Source organism: Austrofundulus limnaeus, unplaced genomic scaffold (genome assembly GCF_001266775.1).
Source record: "Austrofundulus limnaeus strain Quisiro unplaced genomic scaffold, Austrofundulus_limnaeus-1.0 Scaffold33, whole genome shotgun sequence".
Classification (NCBI taxonomy): Eukaryota; Metazoa; Chordata; class Actinopteri; order Cyprinodontiformes; family Rivulidae; genus Austrofundulus; species Austrofundulus limnaeus.
Genome location: NW_013952435.1, coordinates 795,752 through 810,297, shown reverse-complemented (window position 1 = coordinate 810,297; position 14,546 = coordinate 795,752). Strand labels below are relative to the sequence as shown.

The 14,546-nt window shown below is 41.9% G+C and overlaps 1 protein-coding gene across 2 annotated transcripts in view; it reads right to left on the bottom strand.

Annotated features, from left to right (window-relative positions):
* Positions 1-1,086: 1,086 nt before the first annotated feature.
* The window catches only part of heatr5b (HEAT repeat containing 5B), a 25,617-nt gene continuing 12,157 nt past the window's right edge, over positions 1,087-14,546 (bottom strand). For both annotated transcript variants that reach the window (XM_014005933.1, XM_014005934.1), the window contains exons 16-36: positions 14,139-14,314; positions 13,943-14,048; positions 13,668-13,858; positions 12,260-12,419; positions 11,989-12,178; positions 11,159-11,328; positions 10,921-11,068; positions 10,645-10,824; positions 9,232-9,486; positions 8,708-8,889; positions 8,547-8,615; positions 7,693-7,872; positions 7,378-7,618; positions 5,875-6,087; positions 5,673-5,800; positions 5,420-5,564; positions 3,686-3,958; positions 3,372-3,596; positions 3,133-3,284; positions 1,825-2,038; positions 1,087-1,571 (exon numbers count right to left, since the gene is read on the bottom strand). In XM_014005933.1, coding sequence (XP_013861387.1) covers positions 1,264-1,571; positions 1,825-2,038; positions 3,133-3,284; positions 3,372-3,596; positions 3,686-3,958; positions 5,420-5,564; positions 5,673-5,800; positions 5,875-6,087; positions 7,378-7,618; positions 7,693-7,872; positions 8,547-8,615; positions 8,708-8,889; positions 9,232-9,486; positions 10,645-10,824; positions 10,921-11,068; positions 11,159-11,328; positions 11,989-12,178; positions 12,260-12,419; positions 13,668-13,858; positions 13,943-14,048; positions 14,139-14,314 — 3,906 coding nt within the window. In that variant the 3' untranslated portion in view covers positions 1,087-1,263. The remainder of the gene's footprint in view (positions 1,572-1,824; positions 2,039-3,132; positions 3,285-3,371; positions 3,597-3,685; positions 3,959-5,419; positions 5,565-5,672; positions 5,801-5,874; positions 6,088-7,377; positions 7,619-7,692; positions 7,873-8,546; positions 8,616-8,707; positions 8,890-9,231; positions 9,487-10,644; positions 10,825-10,920; positions 11,069-11,158; positions 11,329-11,988; positions 12,179-12,259; positions 12,420-13,667; positions 13,859-13,942; positions 14,049-14,138; positions 14,315-14,546) is intronic.

Genomic DNA, 14,546 nt, shown 5'->3' with positions numbered 1-14,546 from the left:
TTTGACAAACTTGTCAAAGTAAGTTAATGGCTAGTGATTGTTAACACTACAACACAGTAAGGGATTAAAAATCATTCATGAGTAAAGCAGCAGCTTCAACGTGTACATCATCAGGTGGTGATGAAAACATTTACTTCTGTCTGTTAAAAATATCGCTGGCTCAATAAAGTTGAAAGAAATAATCTCTCAATTATATAGCTTCTATGAGGAATGTTGAAAAGATAAAGTGATATATAATCAAATAATGTTAACTAAAAATTGGTAATCATTTAAGGCTTTTATGTAAAATGTAGGAATATTACCAGAATGCAGTGATGTGCACATCTCATAAACTCATATTTTAGCATTTCAACTAACAATCCTATTCTTTTTAGAAAAAAAGTACAAATTTTGAATTTCATGGCTATTTTACGGCTAGAAAAGTAACCATAACGATTAWAAACAACCTTTTTCAGCAGAACATTTGGATGACGATTAACCATTTTATGAAAACTGTCAAAAAATAGTGGATTAGTTTTAAAAAAAAAACATGTACATTTGGATGCATTAGTGCTTCTAGCGTGGGCGCCATCAGTTCAGAAAAGTATGAGTTTTGGACGTCGTCTTTTTCAGGRAAGGTCTTGCTTATTTCAGCAAGACAATGCATAACTGCGTGGAGCATTCTCCAAAAAACTATAACCACTGAGGAAAATACAAGTTTGAGATTTGAAAATCTCAACATTGTTTATCATGGGCACCATCAATTCAGAAAAGTATCTTTGGGTTTTAGACGTATTTTTCAGGGAAGGTCTTGYTTATTTCAGCAAGACATTGCAAAAYTGCAWACAGCATTCTCTTTTAAAAACGGCAACAATTGCTGTGAATAAAATACGAGTTTATGAGATTTGAAAACCACAGCATTGTTTTTTTCATTTACATTTTACACAACGGCTMAAAAAAACTTTTGAACCTGAGCTGAAATTCATCAAGAAAAAGCATTGATGGGGCAAATTCAAAAGGCAAATTAATTGCAAGCCTTTTTTTTTTAAAGGAGCCTGGATTGAATTGTTTGATGAAAAAAAGTTTGATATATTCATCAAATCAAAATTTGACATTTTTAAAATTCTTTTTAATGATATATACATTATTAACCTTTTGAGAATATTTATTTATAAAAACTAAAGTGAGCTGAAGAATAAATAAATACATACAAACTGATTAATTAACAGCATGTTGTTGACGGGAACCATCTAAAAGATGACAAAGAGTGCACGTGTGTCGCGTTCAGAAGAAGCTCTTCTTCAGTTTAATCGTCGGCGCAGCTGGAACGGCTGGCTGAGCTTGTCTAGCCGCGGCTTTAGCTTTGCTGCTAGCTTGGTTAGCCCGTATCGCAGACTCCAGACGCGTTTTGAGCTCGGGTGCCGCGCCGATTACAATCTTGAAGGCAGCTGGGTAGAGAGGCCCGATCCGCATCAGGTTCTGAAGGGCGAACTCGTGCAGGCTTTTAGACACTTGGGGCGCAGAGGAGATGGCGTTTTCGTCCAAAAGGTACGAGATGAGCGTCGGGACGAGGAGGGCCAGCAGCTGCACCCCTGTTGGAGCACGGAGACAGAACAAACGTTAAAATATAAAAGGAACCAAACAGATTTTACAGCACAATGTAACATCAAGTCCAAATCAATACTGAAACTGACGGTAAACCAGAGCAGGGCTTCTAAAATTAGCTTGTGATGYGTTAGCGCTGGAGACAGGAGACGTCCCGAGGCGGAGAGCTTTAATGGAGCCGGACACTCGGGTGAAACAATTACCGTGCTTTAGTGGTCCATTAGCAGAGGCTATACTCACGGTTCTTCTCCTCGCCCATGCCGACCAGGTTCTCCAGGACCCGGATGCCCTCCTGGACGGCCTGCAGCTCGGCGGCRGTGCCGGGTCGACTGCGCTCCACCGCCCTCAGCTTCTCCACCATGAGTGGAGCCAAGGCGTGGATGTAAGGAGTGGAGAGGGCTCGGTTGGTGTGTTGGAACACAGACAGCAGCAGCTGGTAACACCGGGCCTGAACCTGTGGCAGCAAGAGTTAAACCTGCTTATCTGAGCCTCGGATCAAGGACTCATTATCGTGCGGATGCTGAGTCAGCGCTTTTTCCTATTTATAGCCTCTTCTGTACTTTTATTTGTAATCAAAGTTCTTCTGTGGACATTGGGTAATTTTAGCCGTTCATATTTAAAATATTTCAGCTCGTTCAGGTGATGAGTTTTGTTTTTTTGTTAGTTTTATACTTTTCTAAATATTTATCTGTAACAAAAATAAATCCATTCAGAAATACATTTCAAATTATTCAAATTTCTTTAAAATATGCTTCAGTAAACTAAGTTTACTTTTGTTTTTCTATGCTAATTTTAGCTTCTGGCTAACATTTTGTAATGTATAATCTTTAGCTACTGTTCTACTCTTTTTACTTTTATCTATACTTTTCACCACTTTTTGCTTTTAGCTACTATTATGCTAGCTTTAGCTTTAACCTACCATTTTCTACTTTTAAACTTTAGCTACTGTTTTGTTCCTTTTTGCCTTTAACTACCATTTTGCCACTTTTTCCTTTTACTCACTGTTTTGCTATTTTCAGTTCTTAGTTAGTCTTTTGTTACTTTAAGCTAATATTATACTTGTTTTAGCTTTTAACTACTCTTAGGTCTTAGCTATTCTTCTGTCACTTAGCTTCAAGCTAGCCTTTTGTCGCCTTTAGCTATCATTCTGCAGCATTTAATATTTTAATTTCATCGTTGATAATTATAGCTATCATTCTGCTCCTTTTGCCTTTTGTCGCCTTTAGCTATCATTCTGCAGCATTTAATATTTTAATTTCATCGTTGATAATTATAGCTATCATTCTGCTCCTTTCAGCTATAATTTAACTAATATTAGCATCTGTTTTGCTCCTTTTATCAACTTTAGCTTTTGTTTGCTTCTTTTAGCTTCTATTCTGCTGCATATAGCTTGTTTCCCACTCGTTTTCTCTTCTGTTCTGATCATTTCGGCCTCTACTTTACTGGTTTTAGCTTCTGTTCTGCTTGTTTTGACTTTAATCTCCGTATTCAATGCCCAGATTTCTCACGGGACGGTTGTTGGTAGGTTCTGTTCGGCTCGGTTCTTACCCACGGGTCGCTGGAGTTCAGGGCGTTGCGGAAGCGGTCCATGCAGCCGTTCTGCAGGACCACGACTCCGACGAGTTCACCGCTGGCCGACAGCAGGAAGAGCGTGATCGCCGTCAACATGCTGACCTCGTCCATGTCGGGTCTGGACTCGTCTGCAGGGAACGGCCGACCGATGAAAAACTAAAAGCACTATGGCGGCCATCTTGAATCTGAACACAAACTGATAACCCRTTGTTTACCTGGCTGAGAGTACTCCAGCACAGACGCCAGGCTGCTTCTCACGAGGCCGGTCCACTGCGTCTGGATGCTCTCGGACCGGGCCAACGGTGAGGTGACGATGGTTTTGATGCCCTGCAGCGCAGCCGAGACGGGAACGGGTACAGAGTTGTCGGCTGTCTTGATTGCAGTTTCCCTCAGAACCCCGGTGATTAGGAAGAGAACTGTGGGTAGAATGGTCATTCCTCCTACAGCATACAAACAAACATAAAATCAATGCAAACACTGAAATATTGTGAAAAGTTTCAGCTTATTTAAATCGTGTACTTGTTCTCACCTGAAGGCGAGCAGAGTGACGGCAGCTCGGCCAGGATAGAGACGGTGTTGGCCACCAGACGCTCGCTCCCTTCGGGCAGCCTCTGAGGCCTGAGYGGCGCGTGGCTCGGCGACTCCTTCACTCGCGAGTTCAGCTGCGGCACGTGGCGGACCACGAGGAAGACCAGCAGCTCCATGGCCGCGTACACCAAGGACTTGCCCGGGACCAGCTCCCCCGTGTCTCCGCCTTCCCCGAGGACAGGCCGGGTGTCTTTTTCCCCGTCTTCTTCTTTGCCTGAGCAAAATAATAAAATTATTTCAAACTTGTGCAAAACTCTCGAGTCATCGTTTGAGTGAAGTTAAACGAAAACAGCTCCAGATGAAGGTTATAATAGATTAGGATTTTTTCATTATAGTTTAGTTTTATTTCATTGTTACTTTTGTCTTTTAATTCAGTTTTAATTAGTTTTTACAGTGTAGTTGCTAGTTTTTATTAGTTATTATTGCATTTTTAATACTTAGTTTTAGTTTAGTTTTTTTATTAGTTCTAGTATTAGATTTTTTTTAGTTTGAACAAATATTTGCCAATGAATCCTCCAGCTTGTGATGTTCCTGTGAGTTCACTAACCAGCAGCTATTTGGTCACTAGTTAAAGTTCCTGTGACAAGCCTATCCTTCAAATACAAAACGTCAAAGAAAGCATCTTTATACTTAAGAAAATTGGCATTGTACACATGATTTTTACCCATTTTGTCACATAACTGGCCTATTTTCTTTTAAATTTGGCTCAGCCAAAGTGAAACAGGAAGTGACATCAAAGGGGAACTCATTAATAAAATAAACTTGCTGGTCTCTGTTTATTAAAACAAAGTTATTTAAACTTTAACTCTTCTTCATCTCTCTTTGATAGCAACTAAAATAATCTAAAGAAACAAATTCTTCTCTACAGTCTTTGTTGTTAGCTTTTGTAACAACACTGTTTACATGCAGACATTCCCCTTTGACATCACTTCCTGTTTCTTCACATGCAAACATCTCAACAACTGTTCATCTGAGCGATGTGAAATTTATTTTGCAATATGTTATCAATGTTATCTTTCCAAAAATGCATTCACGTTTATTATGAAAATTTGATGTCACAGGCACTTTAAAGCCTCCATTATAGTGACACCTTCCTAAAATAATTGCGTAACTCAATTTTGCCAACCAAAAACTTGGGTGATTATTTTAGGACAATAATAGCTGTCTCCAACTTGGTGCTACTCRTTGCTTGTTTTTCACGGGAGCTACTGAGAGAAGCTAGCGTGTCAAGATAGTCCCAGTTAGCCATCTTGTGTGCGCTTGATTCATGCAGTTTTTCCCTGGAGATATTTTCCACCTATTTTATCACCTGTTTCCACTACAAGACACTTGCTTTGATTTTTCTCGCAGTCATATTCAAAGAAAACCCACAGTGGACGCTTTCTCCCAACTTTTGTTGTCATCATTTGGCAGACGATGCTGAGCAGCAGATTGTAAACAAGAGTTACGGCACACAGCTAATGTGAAACTACTCTGTTTAAAAATAAAAAAAGATCCACGTCTCAAAATAAGTTGACAAACACTAAAAGTAAGGATATTCTATCTATAATTTTAGTTAGTTATAGTTCATTTTGTAAAAAGATTATACAGTTTTTGTTATTGTTTTTTCATTTTATTACAGTTTTTATTTGTTTTTTAGTTAGTTTTATTTAACTATAATAACCCTGCTCCCGACCTCTGCCGGTTCTCAGTTTTTGCAGGTGGTCCTGCGCAGCCCTGATGGTCTCCTGAACCACAGTGGTGACCTGGAGCTGGACACCAGGGGGGTCTCGGGTCAGCAGGAGCCTGTGCAGCACATTCAGGAGCTCCACCGCCAACAACTGCAACACAAAGTATACAACACCACCAGGAACGACAGGCAATGATTCAATCTAAGACTTAGTTGGCTTGTAAAATAAATTAAAAGATAACTCTGCAGCCAAGCAGACCTGGTCTTCTGCGATATGCTGTTTGGCCCACGGAGATTCCAGCAGAGTTGACAGAGCCAGCAGGCAGGACATGACGTGTTCGATGGGCTCCTCAGGTCGAGGGAAGCAGAGAAACTCAATACTGACACCTGAGATAAAAATAAACAATAAAGCTTCTCAACACTGGTTAATCGCTTCAGCTACGTGACAGAATATGCTTTACCCAATAGAAGGTGCATCCGGTCTTTGACAGACTCCTCAAAAGACCTGGTTTTGGAGGAACCTTCAGGAGACTTGGAGGGATCCTCTGGATCTTCGCCTGCTCCAAACCCGGTGCTGTTCAGCCAGAGGGCCACGGCGTGCAGRACCGGGGCCCAGGAGCTACGGTAGTGGAGCCGTGCCGTGTCTATGGTCTCTGGGGTGTAAAAAGCTCCACCTGAGAAAATAAAAATCCATCAGGAGGATTTTATTTTACTTAAAAAAATCAGTTTTAAGACATCTTCTTTGGCTACCAACAGGTGAGTGCGCCGAGAGCTGAAGGACAGCTGAACTGTGTTGAAGAAGCTAGTTATAGGTAGCTATGCTAAAGGTAAAAGAAACAGAACAGAAGTTAAAACAAGCAGAACAGTGAAAAACTAAAGAAAGGCAGAACATAGCTGAGAGCTAAATAGAGCAGCACAGTGAAAAGCTAAAAAAATGGCAGAACACAGCTAAAAGGTAAACTGTGCAAAACAGTGAAAAGCTAAAAAAGATAGCATGTAGCTAAAAGCTAAAAAGGCATAACATAGCTATAAGCTAAATAAAGCAGACCAGTTAAAGGCTAAAAATGGCAGAACAGAGCTAAAAGCTAAACCGAGCAGAACAGTTAAAAGCTAAAACTGTAAAACGTAGAAAATAGCTAAATTTAACAAAACAGTGAAAAGCTACAAAAGGCATAAAGTAGCTAAATGCTAAAAAGGCATAATGCAGCTATAAGCTAAATTGATCAGAACAATTAAAAGCTAAAACTGTAAAAGTAGCAAAAAGCTTTATGTAACAGAACAGTGAAAAGCTAAAAAAGCAGAGCGTAGCTAAATGCTATAAAGGCATAACGTAGTTATAAGCAAAATAGAGACCAGTTAAAAGCTAAAAAAGGCATAAATTAGCTAAAAGCTAAACTGAGCAGAACAATTAAAAGCTAAAACTGTAAAACGTAGCAAAAAGCTCAAATTAACAGAACAGTGAAAAGCTAAAAAAGGCAGAACGTAGCTAAATGCTACAATAAGCAGAACAGTAGTAAAAGCTTAAATAAACAGAAGAATAACTAAATGCTAAAATGAGCGAAACAGTCACCAAAAAATAGCTAAATCATTTAAACTACTCTTTTGCTATTTTAGATAACGTTGCTACTACAGCTTTTAGCTAATCCTAGCTGTTTGTAGTGTTTTCCCATTACATGGCCTCCTACTTTTAGCTACCATGCTGTTTTTTAGTTTTTAACTAGTCAAATTTTCTACTTTTAGATAGCTTTTTGCTTCTTTTAGCTATATGTTTTCTCCTAGAGTTCTGTTTCTTCTAACATCAGCTCAATTTCAGCTTCTTTAGCAAATTTCTGCTAAATCATTCAGTGCTCAGTGTTCACGCTGCATTTTCACAGAAAATGTAATTTATCTGATCCAAAAGTTAAATTAAAACTTGGTCCTGTTGGTGTTTTGTTTTTCGGCTGATAGAGAAGATTGGGCGGTACCATCAGGAGGCAGCTGACTGGAGAACTCGGCCGGCAGAGTGAGCAGAGCGTAGTCTCGCAGCATGGCCAGCCACAGGCGGCTCAGCGACGGCAGCTCCGGCTGCACCAAAGTGATGAGGCTGTCGGGAGGAAGCACGTCGGCGCCCAGATCGTCCTCATCCTCATCCTCGTCCTCTCTCCTGACCAGCTTGGCGGGCTTAGACTCCGCCTCTTTCTTGATCTTCATCGCCACCACGTAGACCTGACAAAGACAACCGGTGAGCGCGGTCGGATTAGTCGACGTGTAGCGATGGGGGGGGGCTCTCCGGTTCTCACCTCAGCCCACGCCTTCAGCACCGCCAGCTTCTCCATGGTGGTGGCGCTCTCGCTGTACAGCTGGCTGGAGGAGCTCCTCCCGGCCTGCACCTTGTCCAGCGACGACACCAGCAGGTTGTGGACTCGCCTCAGGTCGTTGAGGTCGCTGACGACGCCACTGCCGATCCACGTGCTGCAAACCTTGAGAACACCAGTGAGTTATGCGTTTAGCACTTTTTTATTCAGGCATTACGTAAAAAATATATATATTTATCATAAAACATAAGGTAATTTGTGTTTGGTGGATTATTTATTAGCTTCTTAATAAATCTGATTGGCAGCACCTGGAAGCTCAAAACAAGAGTCAACAGCAAAATAAGCTGTCTGACAGCAAGTATTTCATGTGCACAACCCACATACTCGGCTCTACTGCTCATCCCACAAATTGCGTGATCCTTGCAAATGTGACACCATTTAAAAGGGAAATTAACAGGCTTTCCAACGGTATGATATTTATTGCCAAGAAGCATTGTTACAACAAAGAAACAACCTACCAAACACACATTTCCTTACTGTTTGTGATAGGTTTTTATATTAGCAACTCTGGCCTCAACAACAATCAAAGGGGCAGTATTATGGGATTCTCAGGCATATATTTAAATTCTATACCATAATAAAGTAACTATGCCACCTTTAGTTGTTATTAAAATGCTATTTATATGTTTAAATAGAAAATAAACTTGACTTTTTAACATTTCTGTTTCTAAACACCTTGAAATTGGCCTCTGTCTCTTTAAGAACCTCCTTCCTGTGTGCGCTAGTCTGAGGGTTAATAAATGTAATAGCTGGTTGGTGCATGTTTCAAAATGTCTTACCTGGCACGCTTTAGCTGTAATGTCAGACGGTGTATCAGGTGAAAATGCAGGTCTGAGGGCAGCTCCGACCTAAACAAACCATTTTCGGAAAGTATTATTTTAAATTTTACACACTCTGTGATTTCTCTAAGGTAGATAAACTTAAAAAGTCTTTAGCTCACATTTGCCTGATACTGCTCAAGGATAACGTGTCCCGGGAACTCAGGCTCTGGTACTGATGCAAACTTTTTAATGATGTCCTCCAGGGTCTGCAGACCGGCCATCCTCAGCTGGTTACTGTGGTCTGTGGCTGCCATGAAGGCCATACGGATGAGGTCGGACAAGTGGAGCACCAACAGATCCCCTGGATAGAAATCATTTTAGCAGCGACAATAATTAAAAAAAATAAAAGAACACATCATCAGACGCACTGGGTAACATTTTCCTGGTTGTTTAGCATCTAACTGTTGAGCCTGTACCACTTATTCCAGATAAGCTGATGTAAATACAGCCTCTGCTTGTTACTGTGGAAAAAACTCCCAGACGTCTGCTTAGACAGTTGCACGAAACACACACAGATCAGCTCTTTTCAAGGAGCTGACCTTAGCATTGCACCGGAGGCAGCAGAAATATTCAAAGTATGAGCAGTCGGTGAATGATAAGGTTGCATGAGTGAATTGCGTGAGACTGGAGAGGTAAGTGGTACCTTTGGGATTCTTGGCTTGCGCGGAGCGAGCGGCTGCCAAGTCAAAGTGCAGCTTGTCTGCGTTCTCGCACAGCAGGATGATCCGACACAGGCAGTCGGCGGCGAACACCCGGGTCACCCAGCGCGGCGCCACCGACGGCTTGGACTTGTCRTCGTCTCCCAGGCCCGTGAACATGGTGTCGTCGTCCATCTCGTCTTTTTTCTCCGAGTCCTCCTCGTCYTTTTCCACCTCGAAGGTGACGGCTCCCCCTACGTCTGAGAGAGGAGGGGCACTGAGTTACAGCTCGGTGACTCAAAGGAGAAGATTTAGTGTTACAGACAAAATTGTAACACAAACAACTTTCTAAAGATGTTAGTTTTTTTTCCCTCAGTTATTCTTAGGTACTTTTGGCTGTTTGCTTTGGGTCATTATCTGATGAGCTGCGACTGAAGCTGACTGCACCTTGCTAGTCTTGAGACTTCACCGTGAACTGAACAGAATCAAGATGTCAGAAGCAGCAAATAAATAAATAAATAAAAAAACTAAGCCTTTGTCATGTTTCTCAGAAGTTTTTGGTGTTCTTTTCTTTTACAGCTTCATTTGTACAATTTAACTTTTCAACTTTGGGTCGCATTTCTTCTTGCGTCCACATACTGAGAGGTTGGCTACAGTCCTGTGCACTTACAATTTTAATATTTCATTACAGCTGCAGTCAGAGGAACGTGAAGCTGGTTGAAGATGATCTTGTTGACATTACCTTCATCATAGATACCTATAACTTTTGTTTATTCTGTCACAAAATAAGGCATGCTTATGTAAATTATCCAATTGCTTTTAATTGAAACGCAACTGCTAACATTAGTGAACACACATGCTAATTTAAGCAAACTGTCAAGGTAACTTTAGCAAACCTGCGCGCTAACTTTAGCAAACCTGCGCGCTAACTTTAGCAAACCTGCGCGCTAACTTTAGCAAACCTGCGCGCTAACTTTNAGCAAACCTGCGCGCTAACTTTAGCAAACCTGCGCGCTAACTTTAGCAAACCTGCGCGCTAACTTTAGCAAACCTGCGCGCTAACTTTAGCAAACACGCAAGCTAACTTTAGCAAACCTTCAAGCCAATTTTAGCAAACCTATTACAGAATATTATTGGCAGCTGTCGTTAGAGGAACATGAAGCTGGTTGAAGATGGTCTTGTTGTCTTTACTTTCAACACAGACATATTTAACTTTTCTTTGTGTACTCTGTCACATACTAAAGGCAAATATAACTTAGCCAACTGCTTTTAATTGTAGAATATGTACAATAAGTTGCCCTCAGGCCCAGGCCGCCCTCGACAAAGAGATCTGTGATCTCAGTGGGATTTGCCTGGTTAAACAACAGTTAAAAAAAAAAACATTGAATCATTTTTCAAGGGAAATCAAGTGTTTTTACCTGTAGTTGCTGCCAGGACATCTTTGCACAGTTTCAGCCAATGAGAAAGCTTCTCCACAGCAAGAGACGACAGCATGTGACCCAGCGTGTCGTGGATGTCGGAGCACAGCTTCCTGTCCGTCTCCCGATCCAGCATGCCGAACAGAACGCCCTCCAGGCCGGTCTCTGTGATGTTCAGATCTGGAATGGTGCACCCAGTCAACACAGTGAGGCTCAGTGAGTCGCAGAGGGAAACAAGTCAAACAGAAGCCACCTTATCTGGATCCTGACACTCACTGATGGTCGTGCTGTCTTTGCTGTCCCCGGCTCTTCTCGCCAGGCTCATGGCGTACTCGCAGACCTCCGCAGCTTCCCTCTGGGCGAGCTGTCTGAGGCAGGCCACGGCGGCACGACGCAGCAACAGGTGAGAACTGCACAGATGCACCTGCGGGAAACCCCACGACAACGGCATCAAGCTGTGACCTGGCAGCAAGGTGAACTTTTAACCCGTCGTCGTATGAAACTCGGGGCTTACGCATAGACAGGGCACCAGGCTGGACAGGTTGACGTGTCGCGGAGCGAACATGTGCAGCTGCTGCAAACAGGAGATGGCGGCGGCCTGGACCAGAGAGTCAGAGTTGTCCTGCATGATGGCACAGCCGACCAGGCAGGACGAGCGGATGGTGGAAACAGTGGCTCCATTTCCTAACCAACCAAATCGAGTTAATGAGGAAAAACTGACAGAAAAAAACCTTATTTTACGACGTGCCCTCGGGCGTTTGTCCTCGCAATAAAACCGCGTTCTGTGAGCACGGATTCGCCACACCCCATTTTATTTCTGCTGTAAAACAAAAAGGGCCCTGGCTTGTTTTGTTCTTTTTATCTCCCCTTCAATGCAAAACAGTCTTTGAGGAACAGTCCCTGTTAGACGATGAATCTTAACAAGCATTCACAAATGTGTGTGTGTGTGTGTGTGTGTGTGTGTGTGTGTGTGTGTGTATAATGAAAAAAGAAAGAGGACCCGCCTTTCCACCTTATAAAAGCACAATTTTAACCACATTTACACATATTCATGAGTGACTAAAATGCAAGAAAATAACAGGTTGTCTTCTGCTTGACTTTTTAAATGTATTTTACATGAAAAACAAGCAATATTGTGTTGCTAAGTTCTTCACTTTGAAGATGCATAAGTATCTAATTGTCTTTTCTACCACTTTAAGATCTCTCCTTTTGATTTTTATTAGGTTTTTCCATAAAACTAAAGGCCACAACTTAATTGAGAGAATTAGATTTCCTTCTGCTGCCACCTGCTGGTTTCAAAAAAGCTGAGGCGCGACTCAAACTGCACAGATTGAACTCAGTTACCCTGCAGTTCAGGTCCAACGGTGGTGATGAGAGCCCCCAAGCAGCGGCCCAAACACTGGTGGACCTCCGTGTGGGACGGCGGCACAGTGAGCAACAGTGTGAGCACCAGGGACAGCGTGGGCTCCACGTAGCCCCTGTACATGGGACCGCTGGAATCCACAATCAGAGCCAGAGAGTGCAGAGCCCACGTCTGCAAACAGACATGTACAGAAAATTTAAAAACAAATAAAGATTTTTTTTTAATCTACGCCTCCTGAGTGATGTTCCGTACCTGGACCTCATGAGAGGACCCATCCTGAGCGAGAGCCAACAGGATGCTGACGCTGGTCTTTAGGTGCTGACCGGACCCGATTCCTCCGACGTATCGATGCAGACAGCCGAGGGCCAGAGAGTGACCCGTCCTCGAAACGACGTCACGAGCCGACTTCAGCCTGTAAGAGGAGGAGGAGGAGCAGAGGTGAAGGTCTAACAATGAGCAGAACCATCTTATTGAACAAATTCATCCTTTTTACTTTGTGTTTAACAGATTTATTTGTTAAAGCAGGAAATAATCCTGGTTTTCTGTTAATTTAAATACAAATAATGTTGAGCGCTTCTAGATGTTCCAAGATCCAGATTTACGAGTAAAGCTGTGTCTGCTCCCAAGCTATGGAACAACTTTCATATTAGATCTGCTCATAGCTTGGAAAACTTCAAAGTGCTTCTTAAGACTCACTTTTATTCAATGGCATTTAATTAAAGTAAGACCTGGCATTGTAATTTGTCTGTTCTTAGTATTGTTGGTTGTTCTTTTAGCAATTATTGTGGTTTTGTGATATTTCTGGATTGCTGTATAGCACTTTGGTGCAGCTATTAGCTGTTTTTAAAAGAGCTTTATATAAATAAAGTTGACATTGACACAGTGTTAAATGACTGCTGCCAAATGTAGCAAAACAGCAGCTAAAAGCTTAAATAATGGTATCTAAAAGCAACAAAAGGCTAGTTTAAAGGAGAAAAACATTAATGTTAACAAAATGTACCAAAACAAAAGCTATAAGCTAAAATAAGCAGACAACAAGTTTTAAGATAAAAAAACAAAACAGCTAAAATTGAAAAATTAGCAAAAGACAAGCTAAAATTAGCATAACGGTATCTAAAAAGCTAAAAGTAGCAAGACACTTGCAGCAGCAGATTAGCTAAAAACTAAAAGTAACAAAACAAGTTCAGATTAGCAGAATGGTATCTAAAAGCTAAAAGTAGCAAAACGTTAGCTGAAAGCAGCGACAGGATAAAAAGATCAAAGAGCAAAACACTAGCTAAATGTGGTAGAATGCTAAAATAACAAAATAGTAGCTAAAAGTTAAAAGAAGCAGAAAACTACCTATAAGTAACAGGAACTAAACATCAACTAAAAACCAAATGTAGCAAAATAATTAAAAAAACATTTGCTAAAAGCAGCAACAGGTTAGCTATAAGCCAAAAATAAAAGTTAAGATTAGTGGAATGGTATCTTACAGCGAAAATTAACAGAATGATATCTAAAAGATACAAGTAGCAAAAATGTCAGCTAAAAGCATCAACAAGTTACTGGTAGTTAAAAGATAAAGTGGCAAATGATTAGCTCAAACTGGAAGAATGCTAGCTAAAAGGAACAGAAGGCTAGCTAAAAGTAGCCTATTTGTGACAAATGAAGTACATACTTGTCGAAGCTGGTCTGTGCCATTCGGGCGATGAAGGTGGCCTCTCCCACCACCTGAGCCATCCTCCCCAGGGCCTCTCCTGCAGCACAACGTAAGATGTGGTTGGGATTGTCCAGAGCTCCCATCACCAGGGCCAGAGCCGACTTGCGCACCTCCTCCGGGCCCAGAGTGCTCTTGTTCTCAGCCAAACCCTGGAATCAGTAATGAAGGAAACACGTTTTCACTTCCTGTGTGTTTGACCCGATCGGAGCTCAGGATACTTTACGCTTCTTCACCTTGAGCGCACTGAGCACCGCGGTGAAGATGTTCAGCTGAACGGCCTGCTGCCGAACTCCTTTTGCCTGCTTTATGCACTCTGCGAAGTGGTCGAGCATCTGCAGCCTGGATCGAGCACAGAGTCGGTTAACATAAAACAAGAGCAGACAGAATTACAAACCGTTAAACCTTCGCGCATCAACCGAAGCGGCTCACCTGTGTTTAAAGGAGACGTGGGGGAAAACGACGCCAAACAGGGCAACCGAGGCGTCGATCACCGACACGCCCAGAGGCAGTGGTCCGGGGATGGCCTCGCCCACAGGAACTCGCAGGTAGATCGACGAGGGGTCGTGCTCCAGAGCGCCGCTGCCAGACGCACTGTTGGGCTGCAGCTGTTCATCAAACGTTACACTGATATTAAAACGATTTTAATTACTTTAGGGCTGCAACTAACAACTGTTTTTATAATCGATTAATCTGTCGATTATTTTTTCGATTAATCGGCCAAATCATTAAAACACTTAATTACATAACTGAGTGGATATAAATTAATTTTATTCCTGTACAAATTAGGGATGCAAGTTATTGATTAATGAATTAATCTGAAGTTGATTTATCTTATAG